The 15,172-nt window shown below is 42.0% G+C and overlaps 1 protein-coding gene across 1 annotated transcript in view; it reads right to left on the bottom strand.

Moving 5' to 3' along the window:
* CORIN (corin, serine peptidase) overlaps positions 1–15,172 on the bottom strand; it is a 330,632-nt gene that overhangs the window by 194,887 nt on the left and 120,573 nt on the right. Inside the window, exon 3 of the mRNA XM_075566957.1 lies at positions 7,325–7,753. Coding sequence (XP_075423072.1) covers positions 7,325–7,753 — 429 coding nt within the window. The remainder of the gene's footprint in view (positions 1–7,324; positions 7,754–15,172) is intronic.

Here is a 15,172-nt window from a genome sequence, read left to right as displayed (position 1 = left end):
AGAGGTGCATCACCCCAAGAAGGAATTTACGAGTACAAAAAGAAACTTTGTCTGCCACGGGCACTGTATCCTGCTGTGGTACAATGGGCACATGGAGCAGCACATCTCTCGAAGACTCTTATGAATGCACTGATCGACAAATACTATGTGGCGCCTGGAATTACCCCAATGACTAGTAATTTCTGCAAATCATGTACAATTTGTGCAAAGTGTAACCCAGGATGTGTGGAAAAACCACTGCAGAAACACCTTGCAAGGCCCTTATACCCTTTCCAGCGTATCCAGATTGACCATATTCAGATGCCAAAGTCGGGCCGTTTTGAATATGCTTTAGTAATTGTAGATATGTTTTCAGGATGGCCAGAAGCCTATCCTGTCACCAATCTCACTGCAAAAACAACAGCAAAAAAACTCCTGACAGAGGTGGTTTGTAGATATGGGGTACCTGAAGTAATAGAAAGCGACCAAGGCCCCGCTTTCACTGCTACGTTAGCTAAAGAAATTTGGTCCGCGCTAGGGACCACCCTTGCTTTCCACACCCCATACCATCCCCAGAGTAGCGGAAAGGTAGAAAGAATGAATGGCACACTGAAAACTAGAATGTTAAAAATAGCCCAGGAAACAAATATGCCCTGGCCAGATAGTCTACCCATTGCTTTGTTCAGTGTTCGATACACCCCACGAGGGGAACATGCTCTATCCCCATTTGAGATACTGTTTGGTACTGCCCCCAAACTTGGTTGTTACTACCCACAGCAGTTACAAATGCAGTCTGATGTTTTGACCAAATATGTAACTGCCCTAGCGCAAGAACTAACCAATATACATGGTCGAGTGTTTTCTTCTATTCCAGATCCAGATCTAGATACCGGGACTCATAGACTCGTGCCCGGAGACTGGGTACTCGTGAAGAAATTTGTAAGGAAACACTCCCTAGAGCCCAGATATGATGGTCCTTTCCAAGTTCTGTTGACCACAGCCACATGAGTCAAACTAGCTGGCAAGAACACCTGGATACATGCCTCTCATTGCAAAAAGGTTCAAGCTCCCAACGAGGACGCCTCAGAAGGAAAATGATTCTATATGCCCTTTGCTTGTTGGGTCTGGGGGGGGGCACAGGAGGTTGCTATCACCCAACATTTTGGTATAATTCATCCAATACTCATGTAGCTACCTTCTCCTTTGATTATTGTAATATAGTCAGCTGCCCCTCAACACATTGGCAATGTAATCTATACGGCGATTCCGGTTCCAGGTTCACCTATGTATGTGTAACGGATTCCCACTGGGGACAGGAATGTGATTACTGGGGAGCAGTAGGATGGAACACGGGAACAGATTGGGGATACCGACCACAAAATGGCCTAGCAAGGAAAGACAAGAATGGCAAGTCTCTAATTAATCAGATGGCCTTGCTAAAAACCGGTACATGTCTAGTCAGTGGTGAGACGGGTAAAATAATGAAACTCACACTAACTATAGAAAACCCTAGCCCCGGGGACACTGTGGTATATGTTCTAGGGACTTGGATGAAAGGAGGTACAAGGGGGCCTTATGGGAAGTTCAAAATACAGGATATGTATAATTCCAAAGATTGGCAGATGTCAAACCCAAAAAACCCTGAGCCAGAGGAAAACCCCCTTAAACCACATTTCCATACATTGGAAAACATGGTGGCAATAGCTAACCCCACATTTGAGGATACTATGGCCACGGAAACTGGATTCTCTGACACCAATTTGTGGCTTGAATGGATGCGATATAGTGCAAACAGTCATAACAGATCCAATTGTTATGTCTGTGGTAGTGCTAGACCCCATTTGGGCACAGTGCCCCTCAATATCCCAGAGGACAGTGAAGACTGTTTCCTCAGTTTATTCACCAACACCTCCACTGACCACACCTCCTGTGAAGTTTGGAAAAAGGAATACCCTATAATCACAAAGGCACCCAGACCTGGGGAAGGGATTACAATATACCAGGGGAACTACACCTGTTATGCTAACCACGACCATAAAGGTAGATTTTTGGGTAATTTCACCTTTGGATATTGTTCTAAATATAGTAATCTCTCCGGAACACTGGTCCAGAACCAGGTCCAATCATTAGGCGATATCTATTGGATATGTGGGGATCTAAAGATTCGGACTAGATTAGAAGGGAACTGGACTGGAGAGTGCGCCCTAGCAAAAGTCCTGATGCCCTTACATATTCTCGCAGACCGTTCCCCAGATAATAACGCCCCTACAACACACCACCACACCAAACGCTCCACCCTCCCCGGTAGTTTTGACCCTCATGTTTATATCGATGCTATAGGGGTCCCAAGGGGGGTGCCCGACCAGTTTAAAGCCAGGGACCAGGTTAAAGCGGGATTTGAATCTCTGATTCCCATAGTTACCATCAAGAAAAACGTTGATTGGATTAATTATGTGTATTACAACCAACAACGGTTTGTCAATTACACCAGAGATGCATTACAAGGTATTGCGGACCAATTAGCTCCAACATCTTATATGACCTTCCAGAATAGAATGGCTTTAGATATGATTCTAGCCGAGAAGGGAGGTGTTTGCAAGATGATTGAGGGTACGGGAACCTGTTGTACCTACATTCCCGATAACACCGGCCCCAATGGTAAAGTCACATTAGCCATTAAGAAATGATCAGAACTGTCAGTTGAACTCAAGAAGAATTCCGGGATTACTGACCCATGGGACCAATATTTTGGTTGGCTGACGGGGTGGCAAAAGATTCTTGCCCAAATAGGCATCGCAATAGTTATTATTCTTGTCTTGCTTGTGATTATTGTCTGCTGTGTTCTCCCATGTTTTAAAAAGTTCATGACCAAAGCTGTTGACAATAGCACTCCTACCTTTTTTCTGCAGTCAGACAATAATACTCCATCCTCGGAAGATGGTCCATTTACTCCGTTACAGTCCCTCCCAGTTAAGTACAATAGTATAAACCCATAGGGACAGCATCTGACTTCCTTATGTGCAAAGTCTGTGGCAAGGGGGGTCGTGGACAAGCCATGACTCGTCTAACGTACAGCACAAAAGAGTTCCCAGGCACATCTGGACAGATGAGTTAGTATACATACAGTATAGGGAGAGACTCGGAAATAGACATTTCAAGGGGGGACTGTGATGGATTGGATAAAATGCCTATTTCTTCATCTGTAATGTGTACCTCGCTATGCCTATGATCCTTACTCAAAATGGCTACCGCGGCTCCCCCTCCCATCGAGTATGGAAGATGGCGGAACCCGGAACTACACCCAAAGCTGATGTGTCCACTAAACTACAATAACAAGATCATACAAGGAAATGACCTAACAAGAACCAATGAGACACTGACATGTGCATTTGCACACAACCCTTAGATAAGACAGCCCCTTTTTGCATACAATCTCTCCCCTGAGCCCCTATATAAGAAAACGTGGGCTGTAACAATAAAGGAAGCATTATCATTCTGAACTTGGTGTCAGTGTGATTCTTCTCGTGCATGCACTACCTACATAGGAAACAATTTGGACGGGGACAGATACTCTGTGGATCTAACACAGCGGTGCATAGCGAGAAATTAGGGCTGAGATGTAAGGAGCTACCTTGTTCTGTGTAGTGAATTGATCCCAGAAGGTAAAGGTGTTAAAAGTACTGGTCCCCGTGACACTAATATATAAATAGTTTTAAAATGCCTTTCACCTAACAAAAGAGTATACATATATTAAACTAAAAATGATTAAAATGACTTTTTCCATTTATCTGAAATTTATATAAAATTTTGAATATATATATATATTTTAAAATGTACAGTATAAAAGTATGGTAATAGATACAGAGAAGAGAGACTAATATACACCTTATAGATATTTTTACAATAAAATCTCAAACATATACAGTTGTGTGAAAAAGACAGTACACAATCTTTGAATTATATGGTTTTACATATCAGGACATAATAACAATCATCTGTTCCTTAGCAGGTCTTAAAATTAGGTAAATACAACCTCAGATGAACAACACCAAATGACATATTACACCGTGTCATGATTTATTTAACAAAAATAAAACAAAAATGGAGAAGCCATGTGTGAAAAACTAAGTACACCCTTACTGCATCCATAGGAATTAAGATGCTAAGTAGCAGACAGGTGCTGCTAATCAAATGCCCTTGATTAATTGATCATCAGCAAGTGTGATCACTTCTATAAAAGCCGAAGTTTTAGCAGTTTGCTGGTCTGGAGCATTCAGGTGTGTGTTAACACAATGCCAAGGAGGAAAGACATCAGCAATGATCTTAGAGATGCAATTGTTGCTGCCCATTAATCTGGGAAGGGTTTTAAGACCATTTCCAAACAATTTAAAGTCCATCATTCTACAGTGAGAAAGATTATTCAAAAGTGGAAAACATTCAAGACAGTTGCCAATCTTCCCAGGAGTGGACGTCCCAGCAAATTCACCCCAAGGTCAGACCGTGCAATGCTCAGAGAAATTGTAAAAAAAAAACAAGAGTTACATCTCAGACTCTACAGGACTCAGTTAGCATGTTAAATGTTAACGTTCATGACAGTACAATTAGAAAAAGACTGAACAAGTATAGTTTGTTTGGAAGGGTTGCCAGGAGAAAGCCTCTTCTCTCTAAAAAGAACATGGCAGCACGGCTTAGGTTTGCAAAGTTGCATCTGAACAAACCACAAGACATCTGGAACAATGTCCTTTGGACAGACGAGACCAAAGTGGAGATGTTTGGACATAATGCAGAGCTCCACATTTGGCGAAAAACAAACACAGCATATCAGCACAAATACCTCATACCAACTGTCAAGCACGATGGTGGAGGGGTGATGATTTGGCTTGTTTTGCAGCCACAGGACCTGGGAACCTTGCAGTCATTGAGTCGACCATGAACTCCTCTGTATACCAAAGCATTCTAGAGTCAAATGTGAGGCCATATGTCCAACAGCTAAAGTTGGCCGAAATTAGGTCATGAAACAGGACAATGATCCCAAGCACACCAGCAAATCTACAACAGAATGGCTGAAAAGAAAAGAATCAAGGTGTTGCAATGGCCCTGTCAAAGTCCAGACCTCAACCCGATTGAAATGCTGTGGCTGGACCTTAAGAGAGCTGTGCATAAACAAATGCCCACAAACCTCAATGAACTGAAGCAACGTTGAAAAGACGTCAGGGCCAAAATTCATCCACAACAATGTGAGAGACTGATAAAGTCATGCAGAAAACAATTACTTCAAGTTATTGCTGCTAAAGGTGGTTCTACAAGCTATTGAATCATAAGGTATACTTAGTTTTTCACACATGGCTTCTCCATTTTGGCTTTATTTTTGTTTAATAAATCATGACACGGTGTAATATGTCATGTGTTGTTGGTCATCTGAGGTTCTATTTACCTAATTTTAAGACCTGCTAAGGAACAGATGATTGTTATTATGTCCTTATATGTAAAACCATAGAATTCATGAGGGTGTACTTTCTTTTTCACACAACTGTAATACAGTATATTGTACAAAGATTTTTTTAGGTTGGGCGGAGGACAGGGATGATTGTTTAAAAGCTAACATGCAAAAACATAAGGCATAAAGAAAGAAACCTTGGCTGGGGTACAGATGTCAACATGATATTTACTGCACAATAGTGCTAGTGTCTAAACACTCATTTAATCCCTCAGGTGCCATAGTACTTAATAAAAAAAATCCAATAGGTTTCACATTGGCACAGAGGGAACCTATCTCTTAACAATATTGTGGGAAGGATGTGCTCCAATCCTATAATTTTTAGTTCCTTAGTGCTTTTCTGATGACAAACCAAAAAATGTTTTGACACTATTAGAAAGAACTCCATTCACTATATTCCTCCTGTGTTCGAGAAATCTCACACATAAACCTATTTATAGAAACATCTTTGCTGCATCAAATACATTTTTGAGCTGATACTGTATATAACAATATAATTCTGCGCTAACACAATAAAAGTCCTTTAAGATTTTACGACAAGTTGACGGGTGATTTCCTAACCTAATAGTATCTCCAGTTGTATATATGCCCCCTCAAACCTCTCTGCAAATAAATTAAGGAGAAGAGATGCTTGTGCTGAAAAATGAACATACCTGAGGTACCATGGGAGATATGCTAATGTCTATGCAAAGTATATTTAAATGAGTCACACATCTTTAAATATATCCTTAAAACCAATCAGTTTAATGACCCTTGTAAAGAAGGGGGTACTAGTGTCAGGCCCAACAGGATTAGAACCCACAACACTGCCATTCAGGGCAGCAGCTATAGTATTGAACTAACCCAGGGGTGCGCAAACTGGGGGGCACGCCCACTAGGGGGGGTGGGAGATTTTTCTGGGGGGACTCGGGCAGCTGTAGAGGTCCCGCGCTCTTCCTCAAGGCATTATAATTAAATGCCAGGGGATTGCGTGAGGCCTCTACAACAATAAAACTTACCGGGATTCAGACGCTGTAATGCGGCGTCAAATGACGCTGCGGGGTCGTGTGACGTGATGTCACAGGCGTCAAATGCCGCCGCGGGTCACGTGACCTGACTTCACATTAAACCGGAGCGTCATTTGACGCCACTGCAAGGTAGGAGGGGGGGCGCAAGCTCCGGAGCAGGCCAGACGGGAGGCGCAGCAGTAAAAGTTTGCGCTCCCCTAAACTAACCCACCACCACCACTCTATTTCAACTATGGAGGGAAATTGCAATTCCTACCTCATGTCTACAGGCAATTTGGACGTGTGATGGCGGTTTACAGAATAGCAAAACATGCAGATGTGCTTGTAAAGTGCACTTTAGATGCGTTAAGTCACTTTTTACATTTTCTTATTTAAATAATGTATACAAAATTGTTTGATTGCAGTAGTGGAAATCATAGGTTTGGCACAACGTATTCATCATGATTTTCTTAATTTAGCATCGCTTATTTATTCCCAGTATGCAAAAAATTATCAAATGCAATTATTTTTTATTCGTTTCAGCACTATAAGCAAGTGTTTTTCAGCTCTCTCCACAGGGCATCCCAGACAGGCCAGGTTTAATGAATATCCATCCCGTCACACATTCGCACATGCAATAAAATAACTGCATGCGTGCTTGTGTGCTTAGTAATTCATTATTTAGAACTAAAATCTGATACTGTATGTTTGGGATTGTTTGAGAAAAGTGTTGATGAACACTGGTTTCGAATAACGAAACTAATTAACATTTTACAATAAACCTAACATTTTATCAAGGCTTAACCATAAACATGCATAGTGTATTTTACATCTGAGAAAGAAACCCACATAAGGTCCTTACCTTCCTTGATTTCTATTTTTGGAACCACTGGCCCATGTGGTTTCACAGTTGGGGAAGTTGATGCTTCATCTGGTACCTTGGTAGCTACTGCTGTTGGCCAACTCTGTCTTTGTTCAAAACTGTCCATCTGCTCTTTGGTCAAAATCACCTCATCATTTGAGCTATGTTGCTCTACTGTGCTTTGAGTGAAAGGGGTCCAGGGATTTTGCAGCAAAGTTTCTTTCATTCTAATAAAGTTTGTGTGACTTTGGTCAACTTGAGTTGCAGGAGTTATCCACAACGGAGGCTTCGCATTCCCGTCACTTGTTAATGTCCCATCCGAATCATTGTCACCCATTTTTACAAACGGAATGTCTGCTGATCCTACTCTAACACTGTTGGTTAGCGGGTCACTCCTATTAAAGGCAAAACAATTTTTGTCTATTACACCTGTAGAGAAAAGAAAGAGAATTGTAATACTGTCGTGTTAAGCGACAGCCTGTAAATCAAACAATCTAGCAAAAATGCATTAACATAGTTTGTGTTAATATTAACAAATAACTATACTTAGTTAAAAACCACTATACTATAGTTAAAAAAAACAATGGAATATTTTATACAAAAATAATGCGATAGTTTAAATTAGATTGTTTAAATTCATTACTTTTCCTTTTTTGCAAAACTAGTTTCACATGTCAATATATTCTTACATTTTTACAGCATACCCTTTTTAAACATACAAATACGTTAATCTTCATGTTCATCAGAAGCTTGTATTTCTGTATTTAAAAGCAGCAATCTAACCAAAAATCCTTTTTTGTGCGGAGTATTACCTGAACCGGTGGGATAACAAATATAGACGTGTGGTTACCAATAGGAAACTGCAACATAAATAAGCAAAGCCCAGGCGGCCATGGGACAAGTATTACTGCCTAGCAGTGACACCCCCAAATATTTCAGAAACTGTTCCCAGTTCAGAGAATATAGAGATTTAAAAAAAAAATTATAATTGCTACCACAACTTTTTATTTTAATTCAACCAATGCAAGTGTCTTTGAATAAGATACTTAACAGTAGAGTGTAGGATCAATATGCTTTAGAAAGAAAAAAGGTCAGGGGGATTATTTATTAAACTGTGATAGTGCTGATTGGGGGGATTTTTACATGTAATCTCGTGTTGAAATCAATGGTGCTACTATCCTAGTAGCTGCGAGAAATGCATCTCCATACAGAAAGAGCCCCTTTATCCCTGGATATGCAGCTCGCTGGATTTCTAAGAACCCTTTTCGCTAGTCCAAACCGTATCAGGCTTTTTTAGATGCTATTTCATTTCGGGTCTACAAGTCTGTGCGATATAGTCAAGATGTCTCAATGTCGCAAATGTTGCAAACTTACTGGTATTTTACTACTTCCATTAAGTCCAAAATGTAAAACTGGGTGGAAATTCTCACAAATTTGATCACAACACCAAGGCTGGTGGGATTACCCCAATAGATAGGGTGAACCGGGACAATCCCATTTTTTAGGGCTCTGTCCTGACTTTTTGGGGTGCTGTCCTGGTTTTTTATTCTGTTGGCCATGCATGCACAATCGGCACTAGCCAGCTTCTCGTGCGCGCTTGCGCTATCGGCATTTGCCTGTCACTCATGCGCGACCGGCAAGTTTGACAAAGCGCTTGCCGCGCAAAACATGTTGGTCCGTTTTGTCTTTTTTAAGATCAAATAAAAAAAATTGGAGTTACCCGCTCTACCTCGGTTTTGCCTTGGTGGTGCGATGCAACTCTACCTACTTGGTAGGTAGGCAAAATGGGAAGACAGAAACACAAGGAAAACAAATGCCACAGGTACATACAGCTTTCAACAGGAACAACGACCTTCCTCCAAAATCTGTAAAACAAAAGAGGAACATGCAGGCTCTACAGCGTGATTCAGTAAAAACTAGGTTTAATCAAAATAAGGTAAAATCAGCTCACTCACAAAAGTCGCTAGGACAATCGCATAAAAAGTCTGTGGCAAGGGGTCTTTTCTGGATACTGCGCCGGTAAATAGCTGGAAACCTCATGGATTCATTGATTGGTGACGTGCATCCGCTGTCACTAAGTCATGGGATCCCCGAGTGCCAGACCCCATGACATACTGTAGTGGCTAATTATTAGCACACCCAAAGGGAGAATGGAGCTTTGTGAATCTAGACCTTGTGTTCCATTCAAGGATTACATTAAGATGGAGTGTGAGATTAGTTGATGCAAAGTCTGAGGTTGGTGTAAATTTGACTACTGTACTGTCTTTCATCAAAAATGCCTTTGTTATCCATGCTTAAATTCCTTGAGTAAAGTATGTTCACAACATGTTTGCTTTCATTGGCGTTGCCATTAATGGGGTGAACCATCCAGCCCAATAAGATCAGACATGAAAAGCTTGTTTGGGGTCTCTATCAAGCATAACAGTATGTAAAACTCCACATGTCACGGGAGACCAGTACTTTTTCACCGAAACCACCGGGATCACCAACACTAGACTGGACAAAGTTATTGAATAAAATGGGGTTTATTCTGGCTCGTCAACAGACAAAACAAAGATGTACAAAACATGATACAATACCAACTGGGGGCCTGGGGAGTAGACTCTAGCCTCGCTAGGTGCAGGGGCCTGCTTCAAGAAAGCTTGTCCTGTCCGCTTCTCGTCCAGGATCTCAGAGGGCTGATCACACAGCAGCCCCTCTGAGATACCTCTCCAGCTGGTCACTGTAAAGATCAAACTCCTTCACAGAAGGTCTCTATATCTTAGATGGTCCTCTGAGGGAATCTTCACACTACTTCCCAGAGTGTCTCTCTCAGACGGTCCTCTGAGGGAATCTCCACACTCCTTCCCAGAGTGTCTCTCAGTCTCTGTTAGCCTCTCTTGCTCTCAGATGATCTCTGAAGGTAGATCTCCTTTTCTTATCAGCAGCACCCCTTATATAGCCCTCTGTGGCTATCCATTGCATGGGAGGGGGCTGCTGGACAATCAAGAGCACAGACTAAGTTAGTGCCACAACAGCCAGAGTGCGTGCTAAGAACCATCCCCATCCCTGATTAAATCAGAGTCCCCTCTAAACAAATGAACACATAATTCAATTAGCACTTTACAGGCCTGACTCCCAAATCACCTCACAGAACAATGTTGATTCACTAAACTGTGGGATTGCATTTACTGAGAATAACAAATACAGATTTTAAAATACATTCTTACAGACATGGAAATACATTTACACATTTCCTGTTCTTTCCCAGATATTTAAAGTGCATTTGGCCAAAATAAGCCTTACCAAGGTGGCCAAGTTACATAGATTTAGGGTTAGCTAGCTGGGCTTCATTTCAGTTTTGTGATGCCAGTAACCCCTATCGTCACAATACATATGTGGTATCAATGTACTCAGGAGACAGAGGGCAATAACATTTAGTATTTATTTCCATGATTACACGGAGATAGTATGAGAAATATTATTGCAAAGCCTGCAGTTAATGGTCTTGATATTTTTCTCATGTATTTTATTGTTTTCAACAATAACTGCCAGAAACGTTTGCAGGAAAATAAATGTTACCCATGTTTGAATTATTTGGGGCATGTTCAATATATACTTTTGTGCTGGTACATTTATGATAGAGTAGTTTTACCTGGTCAATAATAGCATGCACTTTTTACATTCAAGCCTAAAAATTGCAGGTGTGAACAGTGTTCCTAATAACTAAAATGATCTAGTTCTTGCCATAACATAAAATTCCATCCATTTCACATTATTACGATTGTGTACATTCACAGTTTCCAGATTTATACAACATGAATAAGAGTTGTACCAAATATTAATTATAATAATTCATGTTAATCTGTAATTTTAATGAATAGAATACAAATTCTGAGTTGGTATGTAAGGGTTCTACAGATCTACATCTAATCTCTTCCTTTATAATACTGTGTGTGTGTTAAATTGTGGGGGTGCATTTTCAAATCTCTCTTATTTTCTGTGCAGACAGAAAACAGCAGCCCACCCGGTGGACAGAAAGGAACTTGGAGGAGCGGGAGAACTAGGAACATACGTCAGGGCTATTTCCTGACATTCTGTCTCTATTGGTTTGAGCTTCCTGCCACAAGCAACATGGCTGCTTCAGGCCCCCAAGATGCAGCTTCTGTTTTACCCTCCTACCTCATACATCCGATTGTTGATTGGCTCAAACGTGGACAGGGCCCGATTATAAGGCGAACATGTACGTTTTAACTTAACTGTATTGAAAAAAAATCTTGCCTTGGTAATCGGGCCAAACCTGTACTTTTGGTTTATTTAAAAGAAGTTAAAACATATCAGTGGATAGAGCAATTGCCTAAATGATATTTTAAAAACAAAATGCCTAATTCCCTCAAAGCAATCCATGCAGTTATGGTTCGGTTTCACCATAGGGCCTATCAAGCTAAGATCAGATTTTTTTTAAATGTTGTGCATCAATAATTTTGTGCTACAAAAGTTGTATGAATCTTCATATAATGTATGTCATTTGTATGAAGGATTCATACATACAGTAGGAAGAAGAAATGGAACCAGCAGGTTCCAATGTCAGTGCACAAGAGTGTACAAAAGGTGATCCATAATTCATGTTTTTATATATATGAACATATATCATTTGTCTTTTAACTTCTAAGTTGATAGTGAACAATCGAGGAACCTCTGACGCGTTTCACGCATGCATGCGCTTTGACAAACCGCACGCGTGAAATGCATCAGAGGTTCCTCTATTGTTCTTTGTTTGCTACTATGTTGCCAAAGATCCAATAAATTTTTCAACTTTTGAGCGATCCTATAAGGATCCCTCAACATGGCCGCCGAGGCAGGACATCTGCCTCTACCAACATGGGAGCCAAGGCAGGAAGTCAGCCTCAGTCTGGAATGGTTGCATGCACCTGTCTGCTCCTTTAATAATTGGGTGAATAGGGTGTGAACCCCAGGACTGGTGCTTAAGAAATGGGGGCACAGAACATCTAGAAATCCATGAATAAATTGATAAACAAAGACAGTCAGGCTGTTATAAATACTGATTCCTCAGTCGCTATCATAAATATGGATATGCAAGCAGGAAGGGGCGTGAATATAGTGGAAGGGGCGTGAATATAGCGGAACAAGGCAAAGGAGCTGTCAGATGCCAACCATATAGACAAACACCCAACACGATCCCACCCTCTGTAGCACCGCTAAACCTGGTGTCACACTGAAACCGGGACCCGGGGCACTGTGTGAGTACTCACTTAGAAGATGCTATCTGGGAAGTTGCAGCCATGAATCAGTCCGTTAAAAACAGTGTCCTCCAGCCAGTGTTAGTGGAAATAGAAAAAAAGGTGCGGGGCGGTGCACTGCTAGCCAAATAGTGATCCAAACGCAAATAATGAATAATCTTTGTGTTTTGAGTAATCTGAGTCCATTTCCAATTCATTAACCCGCACGTGGGAAGGTGGGAGGGGGCTAAATATAGGATCACCTGGGTGCTTAGCCATATACTTCACAAAGTTCCCATCGGAACGAAACACGTCAGAGTGTGCTTTTGGCATGTGTACATCCGTTTTTGTAAAAAAAAATTGGCATTTTTCATTAATTGTGTTTGGATCACTTTTTGGCTAGTGGTGCACCGCCCCCAGCATTTTTCTATGCTCTCTTTATAAGGCCTCATTCCCCTCCACTCCTTGCCTGTGCAAGGTTTTGCTTGTGCTTACCTTGTTCCCTGCTGGCAGTTTTGTCCTGCCTGTCTTGCTCTTTGCCTATTGTTGATGACCATGGAACTGTGACCTCTACTACTCTGCCTTCTCCAGCCCTGATCCCGGAACAGTGGCCATATTTATCCTGCCTTCTCCTGCCCTGACCTCGGACCCGGTCAATACTACTCTACAGGATTCAGATCTCAGGTATGGGTTGGTCTCTACTCTCCACCTCTGCCTAGCGGGTCTGTCTCCTGGAGAGTACACAGCAATGTACACAACCGTAACACGTTGCACAGGCCAAACGCTATGGACTCCGGAAAGGTGCTGATGGCCGTGTCCCTCCAGGGCCAACTTCTGGGTAAACACTACACTCACCTGGCTACGTTGGATAGTGCAATTGGTTCCATTGCCTCCAGCTTGCAACTCTTGATACCCAGGATCTTTGTGCACCCCCGGCTGATTCTTCGTCAGCACCCACTCCTTCGCTCCAGTAAGCTACACCAGTGCCGGTGGTTCTCAAGGACATCCACATCTTAAAGAGGCAACAAGAGTGGATGCGGGGTCTTGTTTTTTCTACCAGAACCTCTTCCGCCAAAACCCCTTCGTCCCCAACTACCATTAAGGAGGATCCCATGGAGCTGGGGCTCTGTCGGAACCAGAGACTGTAGCCATAAAGGCCAATATTGAAGAGAATCTGGCCCGTGGAAAATCCAGCTCCCCCGCAGGTACGGGCTTTTTTTGTCCAGACAAAAGATTGATCCCTAAGACCCTGTATAGGCTACAGGGGTCTTAACAACATTATGTTTAAGAATCACTACCCGCTACCTCTGATTCCGGAACTTCTTTATCGCCTTCGTGGCGCAACCATCTTCTCCAAACTCGATCTTGGTCTGAATCAGTCAAGAGGATGAGTGAAAGACGGCGTTTAACACCAGAGATTGTCTCTACGAGTACCTCGCCATGCCCTTCGGGCTATGTAATGCACCCGCAGATTTTCAATTTTTGTCAACGAGATCTTCAAAGACTTGCTGGGGTCTTGCATCGTCATCTCGACGACATCCTTACTTTTTTTTCTTTATTTTTTTTGCAGCAATATCGTGAGCAGGTAAAGGTGGTGCTTTAATGCCTTTGCGAAAATCAACTGTTTGCTAAACATGAAAAATGCGAATTCGAGAAATCTAGTCTTGCTTTCCTTGGATACATCATATCAGCTCAAGGGTTACAGATGGATTCTTCCAAGGTCTCTGCCATCCTAGATTGGCCACTGCCCAAGGGACTTAAACCCATCCAAAAGGTTCCATGGATTCGCAAACAATTACCGTAGTTTCAACCGGGATTTCTCAAAAATTGTCGCCCCTATAACGGTGTTAGAGACGTGTGCAGAGGTATGCAAATGGAGACTGTTTTAGGGTGAAATTAATCTTGGCTTTATTGTGCCTGCTCCTTTATCTAGGCAAAACATACAAAACAAAATAACAAACCCCTATCCCTTTATAAGGGCTAACTTGCTTCATCAGACTCTATCTGCAGGACAGGAGGGATATTCCTATTACCAGCCTATCACCCCAAAGTCTTAGAAGGTACCTTAAGCCGGTGGCCCTCCATGTCAGTCTCTGGCAGATTCCTGGGTCGTCTGTGTACAGGAAATATAGGTCTCTGTGTGTCTTGATCTCAGCACAGCCTTTGTGCTCAAGACAGGGTCTGTGTGCAGGCTTCTCTGCTCTCCTTATATCAGCCCAAATGTGAGCTAAGGAATCTTTTTCCTGTTTATCACATCAGGCTTTTTACAGAGCTCTCATTAGTCCAGGTGAATACTACTCAATTGAGTGGCTGCAATTAACCATCTCTCTGCTGGATTCTCAGAGCTCTGAGGCTGCTTTATTTAAACAGGGATAAGTCCCTGTTACAATGGCCATCACCAAAAAGTGGGCAAAGCCTGTTTCTTGGTCTCCAGAGGCACAAGCTACCTTATCAAATTAAAGAGACTTTTTTCTATGACTTCAATTCTTGCTCACCCGGACCCTCTCTGTCCATTTATCCTCAAGGTTGATGCTTCCGATGTTGGTGCCAGTGCAGTACTTTCACAGAGAACGGATTTCCAGTCACGTCTACATCCTTGTTGCTTCTTCTCTAAGAAGTTTTCTGTAGC

The sequence above is a fragment of the Ascaphus truei genome, chromosome 1 (assembly GCF_040206685.1).
Source record: "Ascaphus truei isolate aAscTru1 chromosome 1, aAscTru1.hap1, whole genome shotgun sequence".
Classification (NCBI taxonomy): domain Eukaryota; kingdom Metazoa; phylum Chordata; class Amphibia; order Anura; family Ascaphidae; genus Ascaphus; species Ascaphus truei.
This window is presented reverse-complemented; position numbering and strand designations above follow the sequence as displayed.